The sequence below is a fragment of the Vidua chalybeata genome, chromosome 6, assembly GCF_026979565.1.
Source record: "Vidua chalybeata isolate OUT-0048 chromosome 6, bVidCha1 merged haplotype, whole genome shotgun sequence".
In the NCBI taxonomy this organism is placed as follows: Eukaryota; Metazoa; Chordata; class Aves; order Passeriformes; family Viduidae; genus Vidua; species Vidua chalybeata.
In genome coordinates, this window is record NC_071535.1 from 54,921,692 (window position 1) to 54,935,999 (window position 14,308).

General features: G+C 41.7%; 1 protein-coding gene across 4 annotated transcripts in view; it reads right to left on the minus strand.

Moving 5' to 3' along the window:
* The window catches only part of SHANK2 (SH3 and multiple ankyrin repeat domains 2), a 248,007-nt gene that overhangs the window by 163,785 nt on the left and 69,914 nt on the right, over positions 1 to 14,308 (minus strand). For all 4 annotated transcript variants that reach the window (XM_053945755.1, XM_053945754.1, XM_053945753.1 and 1 more), the window contains 2 exons: positions 8,737 to 9,046; positions 4,141 to 4,310 (listed from right to left, as the gene is read on the minus strand). In XM_053945755.1, coding sequence (XP_053801730.1) covers positions 4,141 to 4,310; positions 8,737 to 9,046 — 480 coding nt within the window. The remainder of the gene's footprint in view (positions 1 to 4,140; positions 4,311 to 8,736; positions 9,047 to 14,308) is intronic.

Sequence of the window (14,308 nt, forward strand, 5' to 3'; positions counted from 1 at the left end):
CAATGAAGGATAGTTCATGTGCATTTTAGGTATGTTTTTATATAACTCAGACTCTGAAAACAATTCAGATTGTTTAGTTTTGAAGTGACCAGAGCCTGTCTGCACCTGGAACTCAGAACTGTTATCTTCCCAAAAACCTTCTCTATTGCTTTATCTTCATGGACAAGAAAACTACTAATTTGCTCACAAAGAATTTTTTGAGCATTGCATTCTCTGAGTTTTGATGTCAAAGAGACCACTTAATTTCCAGTGCAAGAATTCAATTTAGGAGCACAAAAGCTGATTCAAATTAATTTTACAGATATTTTATATATGTTTGTGTGCATTTGGATTGTGGCAGATTTATTGCTATGGTCTTTCAGATACAGAAGGAAGAAAGAAAAAAATATAAAAACAAAATATTAGAAGTGTTTCAGTGAGGAATCAAACTAGATCTCCTTTATTTATGTGAAAACATTAGATTAGGGCCGTTCTGGTATAAATAAAGATATCAGATTTATTTTTGCAAGCAGCCATGGCTCTTCTCTCATGAGTGGCAGACACACAAATGATGTCAGTGTGTATGACTAATAACTAAAAATACAGCAGGTATTTTTGTACAGGCTATGTAATATCCTATGAATACAAGACCATTTTATTTAGTTTACATTTCTCTGAACCTTGCCCATTCACAGATTTCTCTGAGCAGTTTTGTTGTATCACACACTGTGAACTATTGTCACTCATGCACTTCTACCAGTTTTAGAAAGAAAAAAAACAACCCTGCTTCATCTGCAGCTGATGAAAGCATCTGACTTTTCATCAAGAGTTTAGGAATTCATCCCTCTCTGTGACCCTTCTAATTCTGCCAAGTTAAAAAAGAAAATCCATAAAAACATTTCCCAAGTAATCCCTTTCTCTAATATGTTGTTCTGGGGTTTTATCCTTGCAATAAATGCCTTGCTACATCTTTGCTGTGATTAGTCTCATGGGATGTACTCGTGATGAGCATCTCCCTGGGGTCAGCCTGAACATGGGGCACAATCCCACAGCCGGTGCCAGGCCAAGTTTGAACTCCCCAGAGCAATCCAAGAGCCAGGACTTGGGCATCAGTGTCTTACACAGAACAGTGCAGTCACCAAGCTGGAGAGAAGAGGGGCCAAGACAAAGCTTTTCCATTTCTCAGTGAGGATAAGATGTTTCCAAAGAGAAGGAAAAATTGAATTCCATGGGGTTTAATATTCTCCCATTTCCTCCAAGTACTGCACAGAGCAAGTTGCTAAACCCCAAACAGGCTGAGCCATGGTCTTGCTAAGTAAGTCTGTAAAAGACAGAAAATACATCCAGTACCCAGAATTCCTGCTCAGAAAGAGGAAAAAATGCAGGATGTCCTTATAGTCAGCAGTTCTGGCACTCCCACAGCACTGAGGACACTGAATTCTACTGCCTGTGCTTTTGGAGGATGGAGAGGGAGCCCATCCTGCTCACATGGAGTAATTTTTTTAAACATCACAGAATCCGGGAATAGTTTAGGTTGGACGGGACCTTCAAAATCATCTTGTTCCAACCTTCTCCCAGTGAAAGGGTAACCTTCCACTACCCCAGATTGCTCCAAGCTCTGTCCAACCTGGCCTTGGACCCTTCTAGGGATGGGGCAGACACAGCTTCTCTGGGCCACCTGTGCCAGGGCTTCACCCCCTCCCAGGGAAGAATTTCTTCCTCAAATCTAGTCTAAATCTACCATCTTTCAGTTCAAAGCCAATGCTCCTTGTCCTATCACTACACTTACTGTCTAGCAATTATTACATTTTGACTGAAACAGGGACGGGAGTCCAGATTTAATTGGCCCTGGATTTTTGACACAAAAAGTTTGAGCAGCTTCTTGGATACTGTTACACAACAGAGACCTCTTTAAAGCACCACTGTCTTTTCCCTGCACTCTGTTCTGTCCATGACCTTGCCGTGTTCATTCTGACATATTTTTTGCTGCAGCTGAGGAACCATTGACATGGTAACACAAAATAGGATTTGATCTTGTTCTGGAAGTTTTCCCTTTGATTAGCTCTGGGAGCCTGTCACACACTGTTCCAGCCCTGCCACGCAAACAGCCTTAAATTACATCTCACAAGGTTTCATCCTTGGGAGTAACACTGACAATCCCTATGTACACTTGTTCTTTCCCCAAACCCTCTCCAAAACAGGCTGACAAGTCTAGAAACCTCGCCAGACTTTGCAGCAAAGTTCTCTAAAATGCTTTAAAACAAATGGACCTGCAAAAACTCTGCCAGATTTCAATTCAATGTGCAAATCAGATTCGTGAAGCTGAAAAAATAATCCCTGCAGAAATGATTTGATGTAGGATGGGCACATCCCCCTTTTAATGACAGTAATAATTAATGCGTTACTTTCAATAAACTTACATTTTCCCCACAAAGAAGAAACCCTAGCCATAATTCCATTTTTTATTTCAGCGTTTAGAGTGCCCCCCCCAAAATCACTGGTCTTGCATTAGGCTACACCATTTTATGAAAACATGAAAAGTGGACTAATTCCTTCCTCCAACGTTTTCCAGTGACTGTTACTGTAACTTAAAACCAAGGGCTCCTGAATTAATTTTTCAAAAACATTAAACATTTCATTGAAATTTAAATCCTTTATTCTGGGATTACTTTTGCATATAATAGTCTCAAAACCTACGGTAAACCACCTGCCAGATAGGGAATGCCTCTAAAATATTCAGCAATCCAGGCAACGTGTTGCAGTGTTTCCTCTTTTGCCAGGAAACACAATTTCTGTCTTGTCTTTTCTAAGACCTGACCAGAGTTGTCTTATTCTGTCTTATATCCTTAAATCCAACAGGACAATTGAACATCTCTGTGTCTAACACCTGCCACTGAACAGCCACTCATTCCTTGTCCATTGACACCTGCAAGATCTCTGTGAACACTGAGTGGAGAAAGTTACTTAGTACCCCCAAAATTTCATCCTAGCTCTTGTGCACCATGAGATCATAATCACTGCTTCCTACCTGATCAGGGAACAACCTTGAGAACTGCAATATTATCTTCTCAGCCCTACAGACTTTAAGTTTAACCTTCTCCCTTTGTCCTTGCATTTAAAATTAACTTTGCATGTTTTACATTTAAGTGTAGCCCCCTTCAAATTTCTGTCTTACACCTTCTGAGGGCTGGAGTTAACAGAAATTATTAAACTGAAAAATGCTTCGGAATCAGTACATCCAAAAATAAAAATGCAAAAATACCTTCTAATGGCTCCCTATTTTTTTTTCCAGCTACTGTTTGCAGGCTCAAGGGAGGAGGTATTTGAAGTCTTCCTTTGTGAGATACGTAGTTCCCTTCTCAAGAAAATTAGCAGCCGCTTAACACTTTTATTTAGGACATTGAATTTAATCCCTTTTGTTTGATTTCCATAACTGTTGTTTGATTTGTATGGGTCCAACACAAAGTCTCTTTTATTCTATTTTACCTGGATGTGCAAAACCACAGCCTTTCACCTCACTCTGGGGAAAGTGAGTCCTGTACACCCTATCTCCCATTTTTCCAGCTGTACCTGGATGTATTGACTGCACTCAAAGCAATAGCAAAGCTTGGCCTTAATTTAAACCTGGTCTTAGCATGTAATTGTAGCAGTGAACAGAGGTTTCGCATGCACCACCATGCTTCATCCAAAATTATATTTACAGGACGTTCTCCCTACCCACTTACCCCAAGTCCCATGAGGGGACATTTTCTACTTAACCAATTAAATGTTCCTGGAGAAAAGGGCCTGAAGCAGAGCTGACCTTACCCCCATTCCCTTCCTGAGCTGTTTAGATAGCTGACAGGTTTACAACCCCTTAAAGCCCTGGAGCAGTGCCTCTGGAATGGCTCCAGCAGCAAATTCCGTGCCCTGGGTAAGAGAAAATGGTGCTATTACTGCACAGAGTTGTGAGTCGTGGCAGCACTTCGAAGTCAGTTAAAGTGACAACTAAATATGCATTGGTTACAAAACAGAACCAGGAGCAAAATACCCTGCAAAGAAACAAATGCATAAAAGAACTTTCACCATACAGATTATTTCCACCCGTGTAAAAGAGAATTTTTACATAAAATTCCCACCTAGCAGGAGAAAAGGTTTATTCCAAATGAATTAGGTGCTCACCTTTGACTCTATCTCCTTTGTGCAGGTGAATTTCCCCTTCCCCTTGAGGCTGATATGGCTTTACAACGATAAAAAGTCTCCCAGGGACAGCGCTGTAGAGCTTCCTTTTGGGACCCTGATAATCCAAGGCAGACAGAGTATCCTTGTTGGCACTGGGACTGTAAACGGCACTGGAAATTGAAATGAAAAATCATTAACAGCTTACTCAAAAGGGGAAAGTTAATAATTTACCATCACATTAGCAGGATTAAATTAAGCAGTGAATAACAAAACTGTCTCCCAGTAAGACATCTAACCCTGCAGAAAAAATACCAAACAGGAGTTTTTAAGAGTTGAAATATTTCAGTATGAAACATGATCAATATTCACGTGACCATAATGGCCTAGAACAGAAAACACACAGCATTAAAGCTTTTAGCTTTTCCACAAATTAAACTTGCATATTCCCAGGCCCTAATTAAATTCAAAATTTATATGCCCATCATACATTCCCAGCATGTCAATTTGTCAGAGGGACTTGAAAATGTCTGTATTTACACTTCTTGGGAACGGATATCTTTGTAACACAGAGTGAACAAGTGAGATCACTGAATTATTAACTAAATGGACTGAATAATCAAGTTACTTCATCACTCCAAGGCCCAGGGTTAAATTTAGATCTGCACAAAGCCTGGTACTTGTGGTTAACATTTTCCAAATGATCATTTCTTCTGGATGGCAATCACCAGCTCACTCAGTGACTCCAGAATGTGCCCAGGAGAGCCACAGGTCACCACCAACTCACAGTCATGGTGTATAAAAAAAGGAACTGTTGAAAGGTGGTGAACAATGTATAAGATCACTCTTAAACCTGTGAGAAAATGAGTGAACTGTCAAAAAGATATGAAAAGAGAAAGAGGCAAATACTAAAGAGAGTGGGAAACCTACAGGATAGGTCATAATAAACTTGCAGTCAACTTCAAAAAAACCCCAAAACATAAAAACTTGCAGTCCTAACCAAAGTCTAGAAAAGGAAAATATTAATGAGAAGGAGTAATATTAATAGAGATTGGTAGGGAAAAGTTAGGCTACCAAAGGAAGAAGGGTGATTTAGTGGTGGTTTGGCATTATAACACTCTGCTTGCCTTCATGTAAGAAAGTAGTTCAAACGGCTTTAAGCAAAATGAAATACAAGCCTGGGGTCTGCTGAGTTTTCACCCTCTTATTTATTTTTTTTTTTTAACCAGCCTCCTACCAAAATGGGAGCCAGTAAGTCAATAGGTACAGAAGTCTGATAAAAACCCCCACCTATTGGATCTTTCCTATCAGGAACACTCCCGTTTTCCTGCAGTAACCTCTTCACCAAACTGCATGCCTCTTTCACCTTGTTCTGTTCTATTACTGTGAAGGGATGCTGCTAATGGTAAGCCCCACTTAGGAGTTTAGAAGTGAGCTCTGGTTGCATGTCTGTGATGGAGTTTGCACCAGAAACCTCAGCCAACTCTCACAGTTGTTTAAAGAAAGCCTGGAAAAGATGACATTCAGATTTCAGTTCTTTTGCTCCATTCCTTTTTCCTTATAAGTGGAGGAACAGTCATCACCATAAAAAAAAAAATCCAGATCTATAAACTATAGCTACACATCTGATTTCCATTTGTATCAAGCTGTGTTTCTCCCTGGTCTGGTAGCAGCTATTCCCAGTGTTATCTCCCAGCATCTACTTTAACTGTGAGCACAGAAGATACATTCATTTTCTCCCTCACTGAAAGAGAAAAGGGAAATGGCACATTAAACCCACACAAGGAATGCAGAACTTCTCAGGCAACAGGCTCACTAATGGAAATCAGGGCTGCAACGTGGGGTGCAGGACTTTTTAAAAAGAGATCTTTCCTCTCCCTTGCTTGTCCCCAGCGTGGGCTCCAAGCCCAGCAAGTGCCATGCCAGGAAGGAGCAGGAGGAGGATGCGGAGATTTCAAGAGAGGTGTAGACATATATCCCTCTCAGCCAGAAGAAGGTGGCCATCCTTGGCAGCTCAGCCCTCACTGAGGCTGTGTTGGCACCTCATTCACTAATTTCTGTGGGGTAAGTTCCACACAAAGGCTGTCCCTTCCCTTTCACTCCCACTCCTCCCCTCCCAACCACTTTGCTGCGAAGAGCAACAGCCTTGTGAGAATCAAGAACAGTTTGGCTTGGAAGGGATATTTAAGACGACCCAGTGCCACCCCCTGCCATGGGCAGGTACACCTTCCACTGGATGAGGTTGTTCCAGCCTGGCCTTGGACACTTCCAGAGATGGGACAGCCACAGCTTCTCTGGGAAGTCTGTTCCAGCGAGTCGCCACCCTCTCAGGAAAGAATTTCTTCCTAATATCCAGTCTAAATCTTTCCTCTTTCAGTTTGAGAAGACAGAACACCTGAGCCACACAGGCTGCAAAAGTCACATCACCCCTTCCAGCATGGATTTCCAGCACCTCTCCACAGTACAAATCCCACAGACCTCATTAACCCTTTGTCACAATCTGACCTTCTCCATCATTGTGCCCCTTCTGACTGCTTCTGCTCCACAACCCAACCTCCTGCTCTTTCAAAAAGGGCTTTTCCATCTCAGGGGAGCAACAGCTTTGCAGTGACTGTTATTATTTGCAAATAATAAGCAGAGACAGCAACAGTTCCCACATTTGCTAACAGTAAGTAGGTGGTCATGCAGTTAAACAAAATCTGTGAGGAAAGTGTCATATAAGGTGCCATTTCTGACTGCAGAATGGGCCTGTGGCAATAAAAGGCATTGTTTGCAGGAAAAATTATATATATAAATCGTTTTAGTTGTCTTTAAATTTAGAGAGCCTTCAGCTCTCTTCTCAGTATTTGTACGTACTCTGGACTTCTCTGAAACAAGTCTTGGTGGCACAGAGGGAACTCTGCAGCTGGGTAGCAGTTTCGGCAGCTGTGATACTGATGCACTAAGAGAAACTCCAAAATTTTATATCTACAAACTCTCGGGCATTAAATTGGTTCCCCCTGTCACCTGAGCTACCTTTCAGAAAGGGAAGAGGAAAGTGGCTGAAGAAAGTCAAAGCAAGTAAATGTTTGCTTAATAAAAAAAAAAAATTCTAATTGTTACCCCCAGCTCAAAGGATTGTTTATACTTCTATAATTTGAAGTGTGTTATCCCAGGAACATGGATGAAAAGACATTTTTTATCCCATTCAGCTAAAATAATCACTGACTCTAAGGTAGAACCTCCCTCTCTGGTGGCATCAGCAGAATCCAGAGGAACACAAGAACACTTATTCTCTGAAAAGATCCTTACAACCTCCTCACTTCAACTCCTCATCCAGTTGAAGCCTCATTACAGACTGATCTTGAGCTATTACTGGGCTCTGTGAGGAAATGCCACCCACATTATACCCAAATGAGCTTTTGCCATTATTGTAACATACAACAAAGCAAGATGAGCTTGCTTTGCTGCATGAAACCACTGGCATATGGAATCTGTATCCCCTTCCTTCCCTTTCACTCCTTCTTACATGCCAGACAACTCTGCCTCACAATTCACCAGATCTAACCTATCCAGCACTATTGTATCCATCACAAACAGTGTCTGTCAGTTTGGGTGCCTAGGGCCAGGGAGAGCAGAGGAACAGGCATGGTAACAGAGACAGTGTCAGCCACATGACATTTTGTTTTACTGACTTGAAAACTCCACTGAACATCCCTTACGCCTACAAACAGCAAAGAGAAACCAACAGCTGCGTTACTTGACAATGCCCAGGTCCTTTTCTACTCTGAACAGCAGACATATACATATATATTAGGAAACAGAACAGACAAAGCCTGATTTTCAAATGAGTTACATGTGTTCGGCCAAAATGTGAGCTCTGGTTCTCTCCAGCAGTGCTCAGCTCTGATGCCTCACAGCCTTTTTGCAGAACTTTAACTCCTTGTCCTGGTGCAGCCCCATCTCTTTCACATTTGACAGGAGTTCCTGAGTCCAGGGCAGTGCCTTCTCAAGCCTGCAGCCCCCATATGTGATCAAAACTTAGCCCCAGCCCTCTGCTTTATTCCATGGCTTACAATATCTACATGACTCTCAGTCAGGATTTGCTCTCCAGTGGGACAGAGCTGCAGGATATTTGCCCAGAATGCCTGCTAGATCACATTACTCCTTCTATTTCACTCTTTGGTTCAGCACACACCTACAGAAGAGAGAACTTAAACAGCCTCTGCTCCGTCACCCGTGAGAAGCTCCAACACAGGTTCCAGGCATGACCAATAGTTCTGTGAAGGGACCAGGTATCCCAGAAACAGTTTGCTTCACTGTTATATACAATCCTTATTTCAACTTCGGGAAGATGTGCAGAGCCAGCACCTTGAGCTGGAGGTGCAAACTCTGTGCTAAGTCACTGCTGAACTTGAAAGTCTGCCTGGCTGCTGGAGCTCTGTAGGGAAAACAGCTGGCTTTGGTGCTTCCAATTAAAATACTTACACTTGGGCACAGTCCATTGTGCTGAGAATGAATAACTATACATTCTAGAGAGTGCAAATAACATAAAGAAACGTGTCAGGCCAGCATGGTGCTTTTAGGAGTACCTTGTGCTGTGAAACAGCCAAAGCTCACCTAATGTGCCTGTGCTGCTGCCTCTTGGCATCCTCTCCCAGCCTGTTGAGGGACGGCGAGCGGCTCCTGGAGGATGGAGTGTAACTCCCCACAGTTTTTACAGTTCCATTGGGATTATTCTGCATCTGTTGGAGCAGGTGAGGGGAAAGGCTGCGGTGTGAAGAGGCAGAAGAGGAGGCTGACCACTCAGGGAGGTTGTTGATGTTCAGGTTGTTGTCGCTGTTGGAGCGGAGCAGGATCCGGGGGGCTGCCAAGGTGCTGGGAGGCCTCCTCCTCCTGTTGGAGTAGGTGGGAGCCTCCCTAAAGGGCACTGTGCAAAGAGAGACATGGAGGGTGATCTCAGATGACTTCACATTCATGTGTGTTTACCACCACATGCAACATATGGCATTGTTTCTTCTGCAGAGATAAACTCCACCTTGCCAGCAGAGCTGATCAAATTATCTTTAGAACATCATTAAATCAAAAACAACAGAGCAACATTAACCTGTTTGCAGGCTTGAATACATGGTGAGGCAACACCAGTGCCCTGAGCCTGCTGAACACTCTGAACTGCGCTCTAGGAAATGGGAAACACCTCATTATTGCCAAGTTTGAGGCTCAGCACTTCTTTTGAGTGCTGTGTTGTCACATTCAGTCAGAAAGGCACAGAACAGAGCTGCCCAGCAGAATTCCTGATGCATGGACTTGCAGTGTCCATCCCCCAGCTGGTACCCAAACTGGTCCAGACCTAAGTTCAAGTTCAGGCCTAACTTGAAATCTGTGAACAGTCACCTTATCCCCATCTTGCAGGTTAAAAATCGAGGACACGATTTCCTGTCCTGGCAGAACTCTATTACACTGCAATCCCCAGGCATTCCCCTCTTTCTAATCCTGGCATTCCTACCACATTCATTACTATGGTATATAGAGCATATTACCCCAGGGTAATACATTGGCTCCGTCACGTGCCACATCCCAGAGGGAACACCAAGGTATCCAAAGGCTCCAAGAAACTCCTTAATGAAAGAGCTACAACACACAACAAAGCAAGGGCGACACAAATCTAACCCAAAGCAGAGGGTCCAGCCCTCCACGCGTGCTCCTGGTACACACAAGCGTTCACACCATTTTCCAGATCTCCTTTTCCTACTCTAGTGGGTCAGTTTGTCCCAAGTGCAACTTAGAAGGCAAATTCCCTAATAAAAAAGGACCCAGTTATCAGCAGATGTGATGGAATTTCCTGCCCTGTCATAAAGGAATTGACCCCAAAACCTCATGGTGGCCTTGATCCCCGTTATTGTAACTGCCCTCATTAATTTCTCTCGGTGGAGCTCATGGGGTCACAAGACCTGAGCCAAAGTGCCCAGATTTACATTCAAAAAGTCACAGTGGCATAACTAACAAAAGGCAGCCAGGCATAATCCTGAGGGCTTCACTGAGCTGTAGTGATTCTCAAAGAAAAAAATCATATTTAAATTGGGAAAGAAGACCCACAAAATATCATCCTTCATGGCTAAAGTGCAAGTAAGTGCCATTTATAAAGAGCCAGAAATGTCTACTCATTCAATACCCTTCAAAACCACAAAAAAACAGAATAAGAATGTCTGTCATACTGTGCAAGTAAATAAATTCACATAAATATAGATAGGAATCAATCTGTCCTGCCTTGAAATAGAGCCTTTAATTGAGAGAACAAAGCAAAATTTAAGGTTTCAGTGCAAAGCTGAGAGCATATTTATAGCATAAAATAGAGATAGAACTGCTAGTAAAATAATGGTTTGTATCATTTTCACCAGAGTCAGTTTATGATTACAGTTTATCAGTTACAATTCTGAATATTTTACAATAACATCCTTTGTATTTCCAGTGAGATGAAACTTCCCCTAGTAAACAACTCGGCAACATCTGAACAACCAAACACAGGAACAGCATGCATAGAAAGGGCTTCAGTTCATTCCTATGCTTCTTTTGAAATAAGGGAAATAGCCTTAAAAAGCTGTTAAAGGGGAGAAAGCACAGAAGTCCAATGCTTATGCTACAAACTAGCAGAAACTCTGGATAATTTTCCTGACATTTCAAGTTTTTTCCCATTCCACATTTCTTTAAAGTTTCAAAGCAGCTGAGGGTGTCACGAGAGCACCTTGGTGCTTCAGATGTCACAGTGAAAGCCCCAGTTAGTGCTAACTTACAGCAAACTCACAGCATTTATCTCCAAAACTGGCACATACAGACTCTTAGGTCGATGTGTGGGGCAGAGATACAACATTTCTACATTCCTTTATTTTTGACATTTGGAATACAGCTCCAGAAAGCACTTCATTGAAGATGGGGATCTTCCCCAGGTACAACAAAGCAGAATTCAGTCAAGGAGAAAACACACAAACTGAGTACAGGGGATGTTTGGCACACTTAGGTTTGCCACCAAAAGGTCTAATGCTGTTTCCCCAGGTCACCAAAGTTTGCCTTGGATTCAGTAAAAATTGTGTCTGACCTTTAAATTTTAATTAATTTCTCATTAAACTGAAAGCAGCCTGCCCAGCCCTTCCAGCCACAGGCTGAGAAAACAAAATCCTGCCAGTGTTTTGGGGATGTTTACTGGGACTCTGGAGAGGCTGGTGGGGGCTCTGCTGGTGGGAGGGAGGACAAGGACAGGGTGCCAGGGCACAGTGACTGCACAGACAGAGAGCTGCAGGGCACATCTGTACTGACAGATTGGAGAAACCACCCTCCAGGCACCAGAGGAAAGGAAATCTTTTTCCCTTACACACCTCAGGAGCATTTTACAAGAGTTTAATGCTCCTATTTAAGAGCATTAAATAAGCATTAATTACTCTTTTATTTAAGAGTTTAGCTTTTGTTTTGCTATTAATATTCAATTCTTGAGGAGAGAACTACAAGCAAAATTAGCCTTTACTACAGGAAATAAACAGGGAAGGGGACAACTAATTACACCAATTGATGCATGTCTAACACAAATCTTTTATAGAAAGAGTTAAAAATAAGCATTTCTGTGCCTGAAGTGATTAATATTCCACCCAACTGTTTCTTTTCCCCAGCAATCTGCAAACTGTAAGTGGGTGGGTATTTTTTTAGCTGCTTCTTATCAGCATTATTTATATTATTTTCAGAATTAAAAAACAGAACTACAACAAAAAAATGATGAAATGCAAATGTCCATGCTTTAGTCCCTGTTGGACTCTGCTTTCCCCTAATATTTCACCACGTTTCAGAACTGCAAGAATAACTGTGGCAAAACTTGTTTGGGAAAAACACTTGATATAAAATGACATGAAAATACTGAACCAATTCTGTGCCCCAAAAGTTTAAATTTATCATCCCTAAAAGCATACTTGAAAGCACCACATAATCCTTCCTCCAGCTCTCCGAATTCTATTCCTGGCACTTCATACATCTGAAGGTGCAATTCAACACCAGTCACTGACAAAATTCACCTAGGAAAATCTTTCTGTGTCTCCAAATGCATTTCTTAGGGAACAAAAACATTTTTATAACTACTTGATTCTTCAGAGAAAATCCTAAAAGGAATAAAGTCACATCCAGCTTTAATAACCACTTGCCTAAATGGACTGTCTAACATCAAATAATTTTGAAAAAGAAATTGCAGGAATTGATTAATTATAGAGTCACTAAGCCCATCAAATTAAATGTACACAAGAAAACACCAGTCTGAAACATCAAAGTGTTCTGCTTTCATCGCTTACCTTCTTTCTTTGTGAAGGCATTTAACAAAGACTTCATTTTCCCTTTTTACTTTAGCAGCAATCCCCTCATTATATAACCTTTGCAGGCAAGAAAGAGGCAAAAAACATTAAAAAAAAATAATATTAAAAAAAAAAAAAAAACAACCCAAAAATCAAGCTACCCAATTTCTATGTGTTCAGGCTGGCTGCACCCTGACATAAGCAGCAGGTTTCTGGGCACTGTGGAATTGCGAGCATAGCTGGGCATGCAGTACCCAGCGTTCTGGTGACAAAGCCCACCCCACATTCTGTCTGTCAGCTGGGAGCCAACTGTGCACAGACTGGAGCTGCTTAAAAAAAAAAAAAAAAAAAAAAGGAAGAAAAAAAAAAAAAGAAAAGCACTCCTGCTATCTCTCGCAGCATTAGTCATGTGAACCTGCCGCCGCCACAGCTCCGCAGAGCAGAAGCTGCTCCCGCTCCCTGCCCGCCGGCTGCGGGAGAGCCGCGGGACCGGGAGCTGCGGGGGCCCCGGGGGCCACAGATTCCCGTTCCCAGGCGGGAGAGGCGCTGGAGCAGCTGGGGCTGGGCACGGGAAAGCCCGGCCAGGACTGGGAGCTGCCGGGGACCTGCCTTTCGCTCTCAACTTGCACAGCTGCCTCTCGGTGCTCAGAGCATCCCACTGTTTATTCGCTTGTTGCTATTGATGTGCTTGTTCCTTACTCACTTTTTGCTATTTATTTCTTTTTCCCTATTTCTTTTTCCCCATCGATTTCCCCTTCTGCTCTTCACTTTTTGCTATTTATTCCCTTTCCCCTATTTATTTAGTTGTTTGTTTGTTTATTCCAACGGACCAATCTGAGAAGCACCAATGGCCCCAAGCTTCACACAATGACCATGTTAAGAATGGAGCCAGACCTGCCACTACACAGAATCTCTCACCTATATTCCTGTATTCCAGTTTGAAACAGAGGGGATGATAAAAGCACAATTATTCTCCCCTCCCCTTCCATCGTGCTGGAATAAAAGAGAATTTCTTTTTGGACAGAGTAAGAATACCAAAAAAAAAAGTGACCAAGCTCGTTTGGTAAATTCAATGCAGACACCAGGAAATACAAGATGTAACCAGAGAAGTTTGGAAAGTCCTAATTCTGAAAGAAAAAAAAACCCAGGGATAACTATGCTTGGCAGTGCAAACATGCTTCCAGAGGAAGAGCAGATAACTGAAACAGGCATAGGAAGGAGGGGGAGGTGCTAAAAATCACAAAAATTTTAAGCACATCTACTTAGATCTAAGATACAAAGATTCCAAAGGATAGGAAATTCATGGTCTAATAAAAAAGAGTAATCTACATTTTAAAATTGCCTTCCAGTAATATAAATTATAACAGGTAATAAATATTTATTCTATTTCAGGCTTCTTCACTGATCACTAATGCATCTATTTGGAAAATCAAGGGGTTTCTTACTGAGAAAACTGCTTCAAGAAAGACAGAAAATAAATTAATGCATTTAATGTCTGCGTGCATAATGATCTCACAGTTAACACAGAACTGAAAAGAATTTGTAAGCATAAATAAATTGAAGAGTTTAAACTTAATTTTACATCCCAGTGTTTAATTTACAAAGAAACTAATATTTCCCTAATATAATTTTACATTTGGTTCAATTTATTTTTGAAAGCAACTATCCTTATCAAGTGGAACTCTTACCAGAGGAAATGGACACAGCACACGTGCAGGATTAAACATCTTTATTTGACGGGAAAAAACCTTCTTCTTGACTTCTAATAAATGCAAGGTTTCCTAAAGAATAACTTTGAACTTTAATTCATTAACTTATAAATATGTGCATTAATTAGCTCCACAGAAGAATCAATATAATTTCCAGAA